The sequence below is a fragment of the Scatophagus argus genome, chromosome 21 (genome assembly GCF_020382885.2).
Source record: "Scatophagus argus isolate fScaArg1 chromosome 21, fScaArg1.pri, whole genome shotgun sequence".
NCBI lineage: Eukaryota > Metazoa > Chordata > Actinopteri > Scatophagidae > Scatophagus > Scatophagus argus.
Window position 1 is genome coordinate 14,048,233 of NC_058513.1, and position 18,802 is coordinate 14,067,034.

General features: G+C 42.3%; 1 protein-coding gene across 2 annotated transcripts in view; it reads left to right on the forward strand.

The window, feature by feature from the left end:
• dock1 (dedicator of cytokinesis 1) overlaps positions 1-18,802 on the forward strand; it is a 164,736-nt gene that overhangs the window by 20,105 nt on the left and 125,829 nt on the right. The window contains exons 2-16 of one of the 2 annotated variants that reach the window (XM_046377496.1): positions 1,432-1,515; positions 1,828-1,868; positions 1,987-2,042; positions 2,713-2,809; positions 3,099-3,247; positions 3,849-3,984; positions 5,167-5,324; positions 6,399-6,480; positions 6,923-7,058; positions 8,439-8,511; positions 10,256-10,395; positions 12,627-12,752; positions 13,138-13,262; positions 16,399-16,497; positions 16,861-16,933. In XM_046377496.1, the coding sequence (XP_046233452.1) occupies positions 1,432-1,515; positions 1,828-1,868; positions 1,987-2,042; positions 2,713-2,809; positions 3,099-3,247; positions 3,849-3,984; positions 5,167-5,324; positions 6,399-6,480; positions 6,923-7,058; positions 8,439-8,511; positions 10,256-10,395; positions 12,627-12,752; positions 13,138-13,262; positions 16,399-16,497; positions 16,861-16,933 (1,575 nt within the window). The remainder of the gene's footprint in view (positions 1-1,431; positions 1,516-1,827; positions 1,869-1,986; positions 2,043-2,712; positions 2,810-3,098; positions 3,248-3,848; positions 3,985-5,166; positions 5,325-6,398; positions 6,481-6,922; positions 7,059-8,438; positions 8,512-10,255; positions 10,396-12,626; positions 12,753-13,137; positions 13,263-16,398; positions 16,498-16,860; positions 16,934-18,802) is intronic. The other variant, XM_046377497.1, reaches the window with a different exon arrangement.

The following is an 18,802-nucleotide window of genomic DNA, read 5'->3' on the forward strand; positions in this document are numbered from 1 at the left end:
TGCTGTCAGTATATATACCGCCATGTTGTTCACCTTTCTCGCAACGAGAGAACAAGTGTCGACAGTCAGTTATAATGCGACCTTGACGTGTTGACGCAGCCCGAACAAAAGATGTGAGATGGATGCTGTGTGTGTGTGTGTGTGTGTGTGTGTGTGTGTGTGTGTGTCAGAGACTGAGTGAGAGAATGGCCTGCTTTATGTTGGTTGATCTAAACAAAAATTCACAGTCTGCAGATGCCTTTATTGAGTGAAAAAGAGAAGTTCTTTAGTTTTCACTTTTCCCAAAGAGATTTATGCTTTCTGCCCCAGTTGTTTGCTTGCTTGTTAACACGTTCTTGCAAACTCTGGTAAACAGATTTTGATTAAATTTGGTGCAAGGTTTGGCCCAAGGAATGAGTAATTTGCTTTGGAGAGAGATTTTTGTTTCAGTTTAGCTTATTAAATACTGCAGTTGAGTGAGTTATCCACATTTGTCCAATTACATTGATCCATCAATTTTGGGGTTTACTTTGAAGCTGAATTTAATTCATTACACTTAAAATGAATTGTTACATTGTAGGTACCAGCACATATTTCCTTTTAACAACATCATTTAACTCTGTCATTTTCTCTATTGATTTCTGTTTATTTTGGATACAGAAAAATGTGGAGTAGCAGGTAGAGTAAAAGAGTAGCTAGCTAAATGCTTCTGGTGGCTTCAAATTCAGAGTTTCATGAAGCTGGTGATGTAAAACATAAAATATACCGCATTTCTACTATTTTCAATTCAATATATGTCAAGAAGGATTAGCAAATATTCTTTTTTATGTTTGACACAGCTTCAGAATCGTGATACTAATACACATTGAAGTAGGGGCCAGTGGTCTTAAAATGAACACGCATAGTGAATTGCATCTTCTTCATCCAAGTTATTGTATATCATTGTAAATAAAATTTAATGTGACAAAGTGTCTGGCTGGAATTACTTGAGTAGTTGGCTGTGTGACAGCCAGTGCTTATGTAAAGCATTCAAAACATATACTACTGTAATGCTGACTGGAGAACCAAACAAGCACCTTCACCTGTTTGTTCTCTAGGAGCACCTAACAAAATCAGAAACGCTGCACTATTCAGTTATCTCTTCATCTCCGTCCTCTAATTGTGAGCAGATCTGTTTCCACCGGCATTATTGTTGCTTTGGCGTTCTCCGTCATTATTGCTTTCTTTTTAGTGGGTGGTAGAAATGTGTTGATATTACAGCTTCGATGGTGCCAGGCCCCACCATCACTGTGTCAGACTGTGTGGGTGGACATCCTGTGGATGTGTGATGCCTTTACTACACATTACAATGGCGTGCAATTAGCGCCACAAGGGAGCCAAGCACTTTATTGCCTTTTTCCTCCTCCTGTAATATCTCCTCCTCTTATATTGTCCCCTCTCATCTTTCTTCAGCAATCTATAACTACGATGCCCGGGGAGAGGAGGAGCTGTCGCTGCAGATTGGAGACACAGTGCACATACTTGAGACATATGAAGGTGAGAACTGGTGAGCTTTACTGATGACAGAAGTGATCAGAGCTGACACCCCATAGTCGGACTTTATTTTCCTGTCATCACTAGTCCCTCTTTTGCTTTGTCGACTGTGTGTACAATAACATAACATAAATCTATTAGTAATAATAATTCTGATGTCGTGTTCCTGTAAACGCACCACTCACTCTTCACTTGCTTTTGATTATTAAAACAGCTGATTAACGTAACCTTGAATGCAAGCTTTATTTTGTTTTGCTCTTCTTGTGTTCTGTGTATGTGGAATAACAGCTTACATGTAACTCTCTTTTCCATTAGACTGGTACAGAGGGCATCGGCTGAGGAGAAAGTCCAAAAAGGTGAGTGGCCAGTGAACAAAGGTTTTACATACTCGTGCATGTCTGAGAGATTGCTCTTTACAGCTTCAGTTTTTCAGCTGATGAACGTCTGTCCAATTGTGATATCTTCCTCTTCTAGGGCATATTTCCTGCTTGTTATATACACCTGAAAGAGGCCACCGTCGAGGGCAACGGGTTAGTACTGCTCCACTTCCACTTTTGAGTGACGTGTAAATTACTGATTTATTTTTTTTCCCTCACATGGAGGAAGATTGCTTTTACTTTAGTTGCATTGTAAGTACTGTTATTTCATTATTATTATTATTATTGTTAATGTTATGGGTTAGGATGCATATTGGAATAATAATTATTTTGGCTAAAGATGCACTGAGCTGAGGACAGCAAAAAAAAAAAAAGAAAAGAAGAAAAGAAAAGAAATAGTTTGTTGTCTCAACTTATTTTCTGAACTAGTGACAAGCTTGTTTGCTTTTCCTAAGTTGTACGCAGAGAGTCTCTGAGGTTGTTACAGGGCAAAGATCTGCACTTGATATGATTTGACATGTGTGTTTGTTGTGTGCACAACTTGTGGTGCTGTTTTGTTTTGATCTGTCTTCTTTGATTTCACTTGCACAACACAAAAAAGATAAACCCCGAACTTCAAAGTCCTCGAATTCAACTGAGAACATTGAGGAAAAGACATTTTTCATAGAATTATATTGCACTAGAAGATTTGAACAAAGCTGTGAAATAAATATGAATTTACTTGGATAACAGGCAGCATCTTTAGTACTGACAGTGTGTCAGTGTGGAGGGGAAAGGGAAGAAAACAGAATTGCTGTATCAAATTTGTTGACTGTCACTGCAGGCAAAAGGAGACGGTTATTCCCACTGAGCTGCCCCTGGTTCAGGAGGTTACCACCACACTGCGGGAGTGGGCTACAATATGGAGGGACTTGTATGTGGTAAGCATGCCTGTCCTCCCCCAGATTTAAACATTTATAAGAAAAGCAAATCGGTTGAAAAGGTTGAACCATATTGTACTTAAAAATATTAGCAAAAAAATTCAGTATTTGTCTGTTGGTTAGTTTTTTCTTTTCACTTACTGAAATGTTGTTATATTTGGCTTTAAGTTATTACACCTTTTTCGGCTGGTGATGATACCAGTCAACAGCGCAGACGTATTTTCGATGTTCTTAATTTCCTTGCGTGTATAAGCTGCACATGTGTTCATCTGTCTGCTTCTGCTGACAGGGGGACAAGCGGGAGATGTTCAACTCTGTCCGTGACATGATCTACGACCTCATTGAATGGCGTTCTCAGATCCTGTCCGGCACCCTCCCGCAGGACGAGCTTACCGAGCTCAAACAGAAAGTCACCTCCAAGATAGACTACGGCAACAAGTGAGGATCCAGTCTTTAGAGGCTTTTAGGGCTGTTATTCCCTCCCCACAGCTTATATCCCTTTATCCTCATATCTATCCGGTGAAATGACTCTTGTTGGAATAGGTCAGCAGTGTCAGTCAATAGAAAATGACAGGTCATCACTTAGCCTGAGGACAAACTGAAGGGATTTAGTTTCAGCTAACCGTACTGTTTTCCATCATGAAATGACAGCTCTTGCTGTATCTGCAGTGGGCCTAGAAAACTGCTTGAAACTGCTATTTGTGAAGCCCCATTTTGCGCCTGTGATGAAACTTTAAACCTTTTGCCAGGTAGAGAAATGACTTTTACCTCTGCAGAAGCAGGGAGTGATGAAATGATGATGGTTGATGAAATGTATTGACTGCACGTTGACAGCATACTGTTGTCTGCACTGACACTCTCCATAGTAGAAAGTGTTGAACAAAGAAAGTGGAGCTTTGAAAGAAAAGATAAGAGCTGAGGGATTATGATAGAAGGACAAATACAACCACACATTTTTTACCTTGTCTATCTATGCTACTGTGTGTTTTCATCTTGGCGAGCTCTGTCACTTGTCAACTTTTACCTATTTTTATGCAAGGTACTTGGATCTTGACCTGGTGGTCAGAGACAAAGATGGAAACATACTGGACCCAGAGCTCACCAGCACCATCAGCCTGTTCAGAGCACATGAGGCAGCCTCCAAACAAATTGAGGACCGAATTCAAGAGGAGAAGGTAAAGAGGGGAGCTGGTTTTGCCCCAGTTACAGAGCATTTTTACACCTAAAGATGAGTAAATGTACATTGAATCTCAGACACAGTCAAACTGGTGCAGTTACAATGTTTGCACTAGAAAAGAAAACACAGCGGCAAAGGTGATGTGAGATCATTGTTTAGGATGACACCCAACACTTCTGTTGGAGACCATGGCGATGTCTGCTCCATCCCGCGGTACAATATCAAACATTTTTAGCGGTGTTAGCAGTTTGGTTCTGGCATGTCAGTGTAGGTTGGTTTGATCCACCGCTTTGTTCAAGGCTGATATATCTCAACTGTTTCATGGATTTCTGTAGAATAAGTCACAGATATTCAAGGTCACTAAAGGATGAAACTTAGATTTTTTTTCTAGAGCCATCGTCATGTCAGAATTCTTATTTGTCAAATACTTTGTGTGATGACTAAATACCTACAAAACTAAGAATATGAAACAAATGGCATTTCAAGGTAAGGTTCCAACTAGAATGGAGTTTTGGCCTTTGCACAGCTGAAGTATAGAAGTGCTGAAACGGGGCCACTATTAGTGCACACAGCCTCTTCAGAAAGTCAGGAGCTGAGCCAGATTTTCTGTCTATTTTGCTTGGCGCGTCAGTGGCATCCCTCACCTGAATGTCAGTTGACAGTATGTAGGAGTGCCAGACGCTAAGTGCCCTGCAGTTACGTGGTCTCATCTTACGTGACCCTTTCCTCCAGAGGTCTTTAATGCATATGCATGGGCAATATGAAAGTGTCCAGGTCAACGTGATAAATATTTATAATGTGCCCCCAGCGTGTTTTTGAAGGGCGTCCAGGGTATCGTGCAAATCAGTCCACAGTTTACTGTGGATGCGGTTCTGGGGATCAAATGAATTCGAGGACTTTTTATCCCAGTGTGAGATATATTATAATGGCATGTGACGGATTTATAGATGTTGTTAAATTTCCTTCTTGTTAAATTTTTAGAAAGGCAATGAGATAGTGGCTGACATTCAATAATCTATTGTGTAGCTGCTAAACACACCTACTTTCAGTATCTGTTTCTTCACATGCTGGTTATTCTCCTGGGCTCATTGTTCAAACTACACAGTCCGGAGGTCGAGCTGCATGTCACAGAAAACTGTGGAAGATTATTGAATGCAATATCTCTGTTTCCCTCTGACAGTCTCAGAAGCAGAATATTGATCTGAGCAGGCAAGCAAAGTTTGCCTCCACACCAGCATTTGCCCTCTTCGTGACTCTGAAGAATGTAGTGTGTAAGATCGGTGAGGATGCTGAGGTGCTCATGTCTCTGTACGACCCAGTTGAGTCCAAGTTCATCAGGTAAAGCCACGGGTGCATCTTCAATTTCCCCTTGCTATTTCTTTATGTCCTCTTTCCTCTTTCTTTCTCCTTGTTTGGTTGTTTCTTTCTTTACTCACTAGCTCGCATTCACAATAACAGCTATGATAAAGCATTGGGATTTTTTTGTTGTTGTTATTTCACTTTTAACTCTGTCTACTGCTGTTTTGTGGTGTAAATCACAAGTTTCATCGTGGAACAAAATTATATTGACTTTTTTTATTTGACAATGATGTGATATTCTTTGGACAGCGATCGATATGAGGTGATATCACATGCTCAGTCATATGTAACGCAATCAGTTACAGTTGTAAGTGGTTAAGTCCAGTGAAGCCTGCACACGCATAACATTTTTGAAACGGAGCAGCTAATGCTGTCGTAATGAGAGGAACAGGTAGTCAGTTAGCAGGCTGCTGAGCGAGATGCCTGGCCAGGACCCACCTGACCTAAGTCAATTTGCACCGCCAAACCTGCAAAACTACATGCTAATCAACCACCCGCGCTCAACCTGACCTACAAGGTGTCATTTCATTGCATTTTATTTGCACAGTTAGACAAGACGAGGACAGAGACAACGCCAAGAGCCGTGACGCTCTCCAAGGTTCTGATCCTGTTGCTGAGAGTGACCAAGATCTCATTCTGTTCATAACTGACACTTAGTTTTACTTCCGAGAACCGTAAGCAGTCAGAAAATCACAAACACTGACAGATGTGTGTAAGCATACTCACACACGCACCATATAAGAACGTGACCAGAACAAGTGTAACCTGCTTCCCAGGGATTTGCCATTGTTTTAGGATTTTGACAGCAAATTATCACAAGTAGAGCGGCTCAGCTGTGGAATGTATCTGTTGCGTCCAACATCAGTCATGCATTTTGTTTCCCAAGCGGATCAGTGTCTGGATTAACATTCAAGCTCATGCAGCTTTGGAGGAAACTATATTTAATACAACTCAACTGCCTTAATTCTCTGTATTGTCGATGTGTCAGTGTGAATATGAGGAATTGCTGAAACCAATTACAAAATGTTTTTTTCTGTTGTCTCTCCCTCACAGTGAGAACTACTTGGTGAAATGGTCAAGTTCAGGTTTGGTAAAAGACATAGACCAGCTTCATAATCTGCGGGCCGTCTTCACAGTGAGTGTGTATTGCTTTCATGCGTGTCATCATGCGCGTGTGTGTGTTCGCTCGCCTGTGGTAGTCCGCTGTTTATTCAGCCATGTTATGAGGCATGTGGGAGCCTGTTTGCAGAGCCTGTATTTGTTAAGTTCTCTCAGAAACAGTCCGGCTCGCTGCATGTGTTTGCAAAGGCAGTCACCTCTATCAAATGGAAGCCCAAGAGAAGCAAGGTCAGCGTGCACCCACTGAGAGCATTTTGCTAGTTTTGGAAGGTCTCGCCCACAGGAAATGAATCTGTGGACACAGTCCCAGATGTTGCTAAAGCTATTTGTGGTGAAGCGTTGGCCCTGAACACAAACTCATCTTAACTCAAGAATATGCTTTCAATTGATCAGTTAGTATTTTGTTTGTTGTTGTTTGTCGGTCATTTTCATAACCTTTCTTTTTTTGTCCTCCTCAGGACTTGGGCAGTGAAGATCTAAAGAGAGAGAAGATCAGCTTTGTGTGTCAGATTGTCAGAGTCGGGCGCATGGAGCTGCGAGACAACAACACCAAGAAGCTGACATCAGGACTGAGAAGACCCTTTGGAGTTGCAGGTAAAGCAGACCGCCTGACGTCTGTGATAACCTATAGTTCCAAAAAGAGCTGCCAGGCATGAGTTGTAATGCTGTAGTCAGTGGTTAACTTTTAAAAATGCTGATTATCTGAAAACTTTATAATCCTTGCCCTGCTGAATATCCTCGTGTATTTAAGCCTTGAAAAGAGATACCTTGTTCTACCTTTCAGTAGTTCAGACTGAGTACCGTGCCAAAGTCCTTGTCCAGATGAGTAAATGTATCTTATTTTATTGGATAAATTTCATAGATATCCCCCTAAAGTAGAAAGAAGAATTAGTTTGATTGATCTCCTGTTGGAAAGCTGCCAGGCATTTTGTAAACTAATTAGATTGGCGCACAGTTCTCCAACAGAGGCAATTACGCCCCTCTTTCAGTTTTTTTTTTTTTCTTTTTTGTGTCCACTAGAAGAGAGGGTAAATGACAGCCTGATTTATAACTGCTTATCTTTAAACGTCATCACTGCTGCGGTACACAGCGTCATGGAGAGATTGATTGCTGAGATTTGCTCTTTATGGGACACAGTTACAAAGAGCATAATATGGCTGACCTCTGGCCAGCCACTTCAGTTGGAACTAGTTTAAGAGTGTGTTTCCTTTTTTTTTTTTTTTTTTTTTTTTTTTTGGTAACCTGTGAATGATCAGAAAATAGCAAAACTTTTTCCTTAATGCATTTTCTGTTTGGAAAAGTTGCATTCATTATTCTAGCGGTGTGGCATTGACCCACTTTTATTAAAGATTACACTGTCAGACTGCTAACTGCAGCACTGCTCTTAGAGACTTTATGTTTGGAGACAGGTGTGACTGAAAGGCCCTGTTGTGAACGCTGCTCTGACTTGTTTGAAAATGTACAGAAATCTAAAGAGCAGCTCAAAAGCTGACTGAACTGCAGTGTTTTGCTGCCCTCGCTGGTTGAAAGTTTCGAGCGTGGTTCACCTCTGACTGCACTCGCCATTGGGTGTCCTCAGACCCCTTTTCCTCTGTTGTATTTGTAACCACACCCAGCGATGATGTCACTGGGTCCTGCAGTGCACCTGTACATCACTGCAGCAAGGTGAGACATTGAACCACTGGAGGTCAGCATAAGTAAGATTTCCAGGGTGTGTTAATTTGCTTTTTAAACTGTTTTTTTTTTCATCAGCACTTTTTAGCAGTTACAGTGTTTTTAACCAGAGCTGACTACCTTTTCTGTCATAGTCCTGCATCTGGCTTAGTTAGTGCTCACTGAAGAAGAGCCAGCATTTGCTGCTTCCATTCCCCCGTTTTGGTGTTACGATGAAGTTATTGGTATCTCTGTAACAGCCATGCTGTGCTCAACAGGCCTTGAGAATGTTTTAACCCTTTTCTCCTTGTTTTTCCACAGTAATGGATGTCACTGACATCATAACGGGCAAAATGGACGATGAGGACAAGCAGCACTTTATCCCATTTCAGCCGTAAGTGGATTGTTCAGCAGCACAAAATAAATCACATTCATACGTACGGGAGCATAGGGTTCTTTCAAGCTTGGGATAATGTTGCATAAAATTGCAAAATTGATGTAGCTCTGCTCTTGCACTTATTTCCATTATTTTGAGTATGTAAAGACACAGCAGTTGTATTTTTACACACTTTTAAAGTCTTGAATCCTTGACACCTGATTAGCAGGGGTTTTAAGACATTGTCGCTCCCCTATTCCCTTCTGACTCAATTAAGGCAATCTCATTAACTGCTGCCATTCTCGTAGGACTGCATACAGAGCCAGAGTAACCTTTTCCTTAACGTGATTTCCTGCATAATTGGAAATGCTTCAGATTCTGGCAGTTTAGCTGGCAGATCACCTCACTTAATGGTTTTATCTGTGAGCATAAATCATGGAAATTAGAGCCTTCCGGTGTGAAGAACAGTATCTACAAGAAGTTATTTATGTCTAAGTGTGATTATTTGCCACAGAATTTTAACAGATGAAGTTTTGAAAAACAGGAGTTCTGCAACCCATTATTGAATATGTTTTCAAGGCCAGCAGAGGCAAGAAGTGAAGGAGCCATTCAGGGAAGGTTTTAATGTAGTGATGTCATTTGGATAGATTTCTGGCATCCAAGCAGAAACGGAAATAGCTTTCAGAAATGGATCGGATAGATGGAAATCTTGTTGAAACAGTTTGTTGTTCTTGTTTCTTCTTTTTTCTTTCCCAGACACTCCTGCATTCTAAATGAGAGTGAGTTGACCTCATCTCTGGCATCTTGTCAAACCAACTTGCATTTAGATAATTCATTTGTAGTAAAATGTCATGTCGTGCTGAAAGGATCAATTGGTTGATTGAGGGGAAAATCCTGCTGCGCCCAACTTTATTTATTTATTTATTTTTTAAGAATCCAGATCCGAATACATTGCAAAGCTTAGGTAAAACCTGCCTTGTTTCTGTTGTCTTACAATATTGTGTCCCATGAATGAACTTCTGCTGTCCCTTACTTCCATGTTTGGACTAGTTTTAGAATGAAGTTACTGAAGGCAGTTCCCTTATTGCCTCATCCATGCTGACATCACTACTGTCTTCTCCTCCATGCGCTCCCTCTTCTGCTTGTTTAGAGTCCTGTGTACTGCAGATGCTATCACCACCCACAGCACACATTTTCTTTCACAGCTGCCTCACATGTGGCGCTTCCCTGATCACATCTGCCACTTTTTTACGCTGTGTGCGTCACTCGGCTCGATCAGTCTGTCTACACCTGAAGCCCTGTGGAGTACAAATATGATGTTATATTTTGATTTACTGTCTGTCTGAAGTACAGTGGGACTGTGTGTTTGGTCTGGAGCTTCCAGTCTAGAGTATTAAGTTTCCTGCTTTGTAAACATTTGAAGAGTGACCCAGAGCAGATCAGCATTCCCACTGCTGCACTGGCGGTATAAATGCTGAGTGAGCACCATTTCCTAAATGACAGTTTCTCTGTGTTTCTTTCATTACCCATCCTGCCTCACTGTGAACTGCTAACAAGCGGCTTTGTGTCTGTCACGGTTTTGGCATCACTCCTCGGTGTCTCTCTCTCTCTCTGTCTCTCTCTCTCCATCTCTCCCTCATCCCTCTCCCCTCTTCACAACCATCACTTTGTGGCTCTTCGGCCCCGCCCCTCTGCCATCTCCTCCTCCTTCTCCGCCACCTCTTCTTCTCTGTGGTGTTTGCCCGTTGTGTGCGTACTGCAGGCTAGCGTTGGATGACGCCATTCGCCACAAGCAGCTGAACATCTCCCGTTTTTCACCCAGGGTGGCAGGGGAGAACGACTTCCTCCAGACAGTCATCAACAAAGTCATCACTGCCAAAGAAGTCAATCACAAGGGCCAAGGTACAGTTCAAGATTCAGGGCCAGGGCCAAGAAGGAAACTCACCACACAAAAATGTGTCTCTTTATGTACAGGGTTCACACAAAGTCTTAAGTTGCTTAATTTTCAAGGTTAGGAATGTGCTTGAATTCAGATATACTTACTGAAAAAGACTTTCTTTTCATTATAACTTGCTGTTGCATCTAACATTCATTCATTCATGAGAATGTGAAGATTTTGATTTAGGCAGCTTGAAAAATGTCTGAATTTTACTCTGTGTGAACACTGTATTTTATATTATAATTTATAAAATGCTTATAAAATACTCAGTCAGGCAGAAGATCCAGTCTGGATCTTAAAATTGTCTGCAGTGTTTGTGAAGATTCTTAGTCAACTAGATCACCAATTATTCGGTAGTGTTTAGTTAAAGGCAACTGATTTTGGAGTTGGTTGACATTAACAGAAGGTGGCCACACACTCATGCTGATGAGCTCTTTTTATTTCTAATTCTATAAATTAGGGCTAATCTAATTCTAATTCTATAAATTTTAATTAATGATTAATCTGTTGATCATTTTCTTGATTAGTCAATTAGTTCTTTGGTTCATAAAATGTCAGAAACTGGTTTACCTCCTCTCTTTCCCACCTTTCCTTCAGTGCTTTATCTGTTAAGTAATTGGTTAATTGCATCTTACTGAACTGTTGTAATTTTCATTCATACTACATCGAGGATCTCTTCACACAAAAATACCACAACTGGCAACACACTGGCAGGGTGCTGAGACTGTTCATCTTGCTAATAAGAACATAATTCTTTGTCAAGTGATCACACTGTAAATGACTGCTCATACTATAAATACGGTAGTTGCCCTCATCACCATGACAACAGGATCCAAGTAATCCAGCTGTTAATTAAGCTGGTGAGTCTTCTGCAGAGACTAGATCTTATCAGTGATTTGACATCTGTGGTTAAAAGAACAGCACCAGCCGTCTATGGGATCTGTGCCGGGGGGCGGGGGAACAACATGACAGCCTCTGTGGTATTGTCATGCCCTATGAAGATGTACTTGGATAAATGTCAGGTCTGCTCTGACCCACAGTGGGGAGAATGGCGGTGCACTGAGAGCAGCTGTTTCGGTCACACTCGCTTATCAAAAGGCTTCCAGCTTGGCTAGTGAGCAATGTGACACTCATAACAATATGGGGCCTGTAAAGTGAAAGTGAATAAAGCTTCAGGGCTGACAAGCGCCGCTCATTTTGGTGGCCTCTGAAGGGGCACACTACAGGATGACTGCTTTAATTGGGTGCCTCGTTTTTAGTCATTCTTCAGTCTTGCTCAGCAGTACGTATCTAAACTCTTTGATTTTTTTTTTTTCCCGAGAGAACATTAAGAGTGACTGTAGCTACAGAGCTGGCACAACATGCAGTGTCTGCAGAAAATATGCTTTCTCTCCCAACCAGGAGGACGGCAAAGCAGCAACTGGTGTTAAATTGTTAGCAAATATCACCCCTGAAAGTCCCCTAAAGGCCCTTTGTTGAAAGAGTTTCCTCTCAAGCTCCACACTCTCAGGTTTTCCAGGACCAATCTGGAAATTACTCCACAACCTAAATATTTTACCATAGATGTTACTTATACTTATGAAAACAGAGAGTGTTTAAAGAATAAGTGTGGGGCATTGGTGACACTATCATGAATTTAGCAATGGGTCTGAAAAGATTCTCAGTGCCACATTTTCTCACGTGGGTACCATTAGTCCACTTGTTTTGTTTTTGTTTTTCTCCTGCCAGTATTCATGCTCAGAAGTATCACTTTCATTTGAGCCAAGTGTCCGTGTGGCAATTACAGTAATTTGACGTCTAGACTGGTAAGAGCAACAGTAGAAAGTCCTGCACAAAGGAAAATCAGCGTGCTCATATACAGGTAGTATGACAGACGAACGGGCATCGACCATCTGGGCCCAGCAAGTGAATTAAAAATGTTGTTATGTGATTTGTTTGTGTCGTCACACCAGATAGAAATTTTGTATTTTCCTTTTTTCCAGTTATGTACACCCAAGTATACTGCACTTTTAACTGAGCTCAGTGAAAACACACACACACGTTTATGTTTTCCTAATCACATCCCTGCGGGTAGCTTCTGTTTTGTATCTTGCCCTGAAGCTGTTAGATGTCGCTGACAGCAGAATCTCTTCTCGCTGTCCTCTCCTGACATTATCCTGGTTCCTCCCCCTCTTTGCCTTGAATGTGTCACCAGGCCTGTGGGTGACACTGAAGCTGCTCCCCGGAGACATCCATCAGATAAGGAAGGACTTCCCTCACCTGGTGGACCGATCGACAGCTGTAGCTCGCAAGATGGGCTTTCCTGAGATCATCATGCCAGGTTCAGTGTCTTACAAAGCTTCACCTGGGCTGCCTGTCTCCTTTCTAAATTTGATTGGATGAACACATCATTCATTCAGGAAGCGATGTAGAATTAAGATCTGCTATTTTAGAAAATGTGATTGAGGGGAAAAAAGAACATGTCATATTTCGTTAAGGTCTGATTAAGACATTAATTATGTAATGGACTGAAGTGAGATGTAAAGTGTATGTGCCAAATATCCACTGTGCTACCTAAAATGGAATCGTTTTTTCAGTAATACTCATATATTGAATATATTGAATTACCGTATTTGATTGAATAAATGTATGAGCCTTGGACTCCCTTAAGATGGGGAAAGTGAGGATTTCCTCAAGTCTGACATGCTTCTTTCTGTTTCCTAAAGGTGATGTGCGAAACGACATCTACGTCACTTTGGTTCAGGGGGATTTTGACAAGGGGAGCAAGACCACACCCAAAAATGTTGAGGTGACCATGTCTGTCTATGACGAGGACGGCAAGAAACTGGAGGTACGACCGAGGAATGTTAACTTCTCTGGTATTTTTTTCCTGTGTCCAACTCACTCTCAGCATTCAGGACACAAGTGCTGCAGCCGATCAGTCTCTCAGACACTTCGTGATTCGCTGGGCTTTCTTTAATCTCACACAGCTCAGCACGCTGCTTAACTGACCGGGACTATAAAGCAGTGTGATACACTGGCCAGACCGTATGCCTTTGCCACCTGACAGAAAATGACAGAGTGGAATATTGGTGCTTTTCATTTGATTGGCTAGCCTCAAATCTGGCTCAGCACTGCAGGAATCAACCTTTATCACTGTCAGAGTCACTTACAGACCCAAGCATGCAGACAGGCAGTATGGGCAGCACAGTCTCACAGTTGCAAGCGATTCAGCATTTCCCTTCTGGTATAATTACCTTTGCTAATGAAGTTAGAGGGATAGTTTTCTTATTAGTTATCCCATTAGTTTGCAGCAAGCTGCCTCAAAATGTTGCATAAATACTCCAAGGAAATTTGCACAGATATCAGTTAATTATATTTTTGGTGGTGGTCAGCAATTAACTTTTAATTTCACTAGTTTCTGTCGTAAGAATCCATAGAAAAATCTGCCATCCAGATTTGTATCATAACAATACTGACTGAATTTCTCCAGCAAATGAGACTGGAAACCATAAACATTGTCTTGAATTATTATTATGGCAGCCGTTGGAAAAAGTTTAATGGACTGTTGCTTATGAGTGCTGTCTGTCTTTTTCTCCCAATCATGTTCCAACCCGTCAGTGTTTAATGTTCTAATAAAGCTTTTGTTTCATCAAGACTCAGTAGCCAGTGACCCCTTTCTCTGATGTTTAATTATCGTCGGCCCTCCCTGCTTGACTTTACCTCTTGTTCTGCAGAGTTAATCAGTTAATGGGGGATATGAGAGGTTTAGAGCAGTTGGACAGGAGGAGTATGTGGGAAGATCTGGGGCAGGAGGTGTGTGCGTCCATGAGCACACACTCCCACAGACATTTAACTTTGTCGTGGTTTTTTTGTGGCACAGATTGTAGTAATGCTGTATTACTTTTAATTAGATTAAGACATACCTAATACTTTGTTGCAAGGCATTAATGCATTTAGGCGCACACTCTGTATACGTGTGTTCTTGGTGTGAGAGTGGAGAGAGATTTGAGATGACAGACCCCGGGTCATGCGGAGACCCCCTGCACACAGGGAACTGGAAGCAACTACGGTACTATCACCCTTGCCTGCCTCAATTATGCACATTAGTCTTAGACTGAGAGGCTTCGACTGCGCTTTGGCCCAAAGGGTTGAGGAAATGTGAGAATCGGTGGTGATTATACTGTAAATGCAGTTCGGCAGCAGCAGAAGCAGCGATTGTCTTGGCTTCTGTCAGATGTTACAGTATCAGACAATGCTTGGCTTTGACCACCGTTGTGATTGATTTTGGATGTTGCAGATTGCGCTCTAGTTTGTTATGCATGTTCACATTTTAAAAATTGCACAGATATAAATATTTCTTCTGTTCTATCTTATTTTCTTCTTCTGTGCAGTTTTATTTGCAAATTTTCTTTTATGTTGTAAGCTCAGAATTAGAATACCGTGTTTGCCAGTCCATTAGGCATGTACAAGGAGCTATGCTGTTTTAATTATAGGAGACATGTTGTGTATGAAGAGGCTGTTCCACCTTCAGTCAGTGACAGACATCAACAGTGATCAAGTGACACTGGTCATACCCGTGGGGGCCATGGCCATGCTGCGCTGCACCTCCCTTCAGCCTCTTTTGTCGCAATTTTTCACAGAAATGCTCAGCCTCATCTGTTCGGTTCTCCCGGGAGACAGCCAATTGGTTAAATTCTCTCTCGCTTCCTCCCTGGATTTTAATCATCTGAAAGCGGATTGTGTTTCTGGGATGAGAGACGCTGTCACTTCCTGTCTGTCACTTAAACTTCTGAGGTGGTTTGAGTGCCTTTTATCTTTGATAAAAGAAACCCTCTGTTTGAGTCACCCTAACCCAAGTTGGGGGTCACAACTACTGCCTCAAAAGAAAAACAAGTTTTATTTTCATCAAGCCATAATGTAATAGAATAAGATGACCTCCTTGCACTTGAAAGTAGCAAGTTGTAATTACCCACAATGAAGGAAGTTGTGCAGTAGATTTACAAGTGATATTGATGTGGCTTGCTTTTTCTGTCTCTTTGGCCTCTTTCTGCCTGTGGATTTTGTCATCCTCCCTGTGTCTCAAATAGGTTTTGTGATGCTGTGTGGTGAGATTCTGAACAGTAACGTCTCATCACCTTGACGTATTAGCACACTTCCACAAACCCCTCTCACCTCTGGCTAGACCTCGGCCACATTCCCCCTTCTTCTTTCCAAAATCTGGAGCTGTCATGAATCCTGGGCCACTTAGTGAAGAGTTGCAAGAGCTAGCACCTGCCCCCCAGATCTGCTCAGTGTGGCTGGGGGAGACAGGATTGTTATTCCTCATAATTGCTGGTTGTCAGAAGCCATTAGTGTTGGAGTATTTTAGCCGTTGCACACTAGCGGGCTGGGGAGTCAGCTGGAGCAGTGAGGGGAAAGAGGTAGGCTGACTGAGCACAGACTGATGGAAAACAAGGCGTGCGTGCTGTCTGCTGTCTCTCCATCCTTGTGCCAAATCCCTCAGGGGCTACGTAGTATTTTACATACCCTGACCTGTTGTAGCAACTCAGGGGACCCACTAGGAAGACCAATTTACATCTCTGGATCCATCAGCAGCAGCTGGTTCGCTTCCCTGCACCTGGCTCTCCCCTGCTTCTCGCTGCTTGAAAGCTACTGCCCCTCCTTCTTAAATAATTAATTTCTAATTTATTTCTTATTTCCACTCTGCTGTCACGAGATTGGCAGCCACCAGGCAGGGGTTCACGCATAAAGTGCATCTCGACTTTTAAGGCTATTCTCCTAGATTTAAGCCTTCTGCCCCAGGGACTTAATTTCCTGAAATAAGTGCAGATCAGCTCTTCACATGCTTCCAGTGTGCTAATGTAAAGTGCCTGTAACTCAGTGATTGTGTCATTTTAATGGATTAACAGCTCTTCCAGTATAACCAGATAACGAGTCATACTGCTCGCTAGCTTCACTTATGTGTTTTCCTCCTCTTTACGTAGAATGTGATCTTTCCTGGAGCTGGAGATGAGGGCATCAATGAGTACAAGTCTGTCATCTACTACCAAGTGAAGCAGCCACGCTGGTATGAAACAATAAAGGTGTGTCCCTCTCGCTGCTTTCTACCTTACTTTTCTTCTTTGTTACGCTGAGTGGCCTGTCAAAGCTTCATGTTACTCACCCATGAAGCTTTGAAGCATGGAAACACAGTGATTAATATGAGACCATACAGTAGATTAGATGGTTAATGTGGTGGCAGCAGAAGTTATTGATCCCGGATACTTAAAGGACAACTTTGGTTGTTTTGTATGTTTTAGCTCATTTATTGCAAATCTCTTATAATTTAAAACACAACTAACCTTTTTTGCAAACCCTACCATTTAGAATTTGGGCTGTCTCTGTCTCTAAAAACCTGCATGTATTCATGGATGTCTCACATGGTTCCTTTCTGTCCCTGACCTCAGGTTGCTATTCCTATTGAAGACGTGAACCGGAGCCACTTGCGCTTCACCTTTCGCCACCGCTCATCACAGGACTGTGAGTACGACTGTCAGCGTGTGAATAATAACTTCTGCCAGTGACCAGCTGCACAATTGGCTGCTAATCTGTCCACAGCTAAAATAATGGAATATATCCAATCCACGCAGATGTGTTGCACAGTGATAAATACTTTGAAGCTCACCCTTTGTCACATTAATCAGAGACATTAGTCTGCCCTTGCACAAACGGTGTCATGGAGTGGCTTGTCAGACACTACAGCTGGGATGTGAAAAATGCCTGAGGGGAGTCGTTTGTTTTTTTGGGACCAGTATCTCACTGATTGCAGCCAGTGTTGTTTGTCCTTCTGTTTTTTAACATCCTTTTTAATTTCGGGGGTGTAGAGGGCAGGGAAGCCTGGTGCACTGCCATCCCATCTGCCTGCCACATGGCGAGGCCATCCGTCCAGCAGCAGGAGCAGTGCAGGGAGAAGGATTTAGGAGGGATGATAGGAGCCATGACAAGTGTATACCTATTAAACAGTTCATATGGGATGGAAGCCAGAGTAGAATTGGGAGGATATCAGCACAGGAAATTATATCTTTTCCCAAGTGAAGGTGATCTGCAGCTTTTGCCATCCTCCAGTTCCAAAATCCTTCAGCTTTGTTTGCTTCTTACCTGCATGCAGGTGGTTTGGAGGAAATGGCCAGGTCTCTGAGCTCTGTGCTGGCTTATAATCCACTTGGAGAGCCTTCTTGTCATGCTTGGCACCTTGCTGCTGCAGTTAATGCTGTTACGAGGCATGCCTTTTGAAAGTCTGTGACTTGCTGTTATCTCGCTGTAACGGTTGCTTTAGAAACTGACTCACCTCAAGTGACTGTCGGACTGCAGAGGTATGCCGATGCTACCAAACTTCAACTTGTCACTGACAGCTGACAATAGAGCAGATATGTTGTAAAAGTATAACTAGCTTTATTGTATGAGTTTGTGTGTGGTGTACACATTGTACTTACCTGTCAGTGACACCCGGTCGTTGACTGCACACATGAACCTAACTTGATCCATGTCTCTTTGTCATCTGACCACCTTCTGTTGTTTCTACAACAGTAAGCTCAACAGCTGAGGATGAACCTACTTTGATTTCTGTCTGCCTGCCAACATGGTGTAGAAGCTGTTGCATTTACCATTTTGCTAGATTTAAATACTCTAAACTCTCAGTAGGTCTGCAGCTTAATTGACAATTAAATTATTCGGCGATTCATTTTATTCTGTTTGGCTAATGGTTTAATCAACTAATCGCTGCAGCTCTAGCTCTCAGATGAATTCTTTTCAGTTGTCCGCCTTTGCTGTCATTTGCTTGTTTCTTTCCTGCTTCCTTCACTGCTCCCAGCTAGCACTGAACTTTTAGCAGAAACGCAGAGTGACAGAGCTGCTTGTCAAGGCCACTGTTCGAGCTCATGTGCTCAGTATCTCAGCCCCCCTGGTTCAGAATCAGGCCAGCTCTAATACAGTGCATCAGACTACCACTCTAACATTGTCAGGCCTCATCAGACTGATGGCTGCTATCACAGGCGCCACCGTAGCTGTAAGAGATCTTCGCCATCTTTCCACTTCTGTTTCATCTGTCATTATGCCACTACCTGGTGAGTGGGGTAGAGGTTGGGCTTTAAAATGTGGCACAGTACACTCAACATAAATCTGAAATGACAGCCCACCTTAGAGGTGGAATTCTGTGGAACTTCTACACAAACTTGACATTGATTGGCTTGAAAAAGTAGCTCTGTCCTGAAAGTGACCTTTTTGTCCCCCCCAAATGCAGATTTTTGAGCCCTTTGCTCTCCTGTGGAAGTCACAAATACATTTTTCTCACCTGGGTGGTGTGTGTTTTCCCTCCACTGGTTCCTCTCAAGCCAGTCCAGCAATTATTCA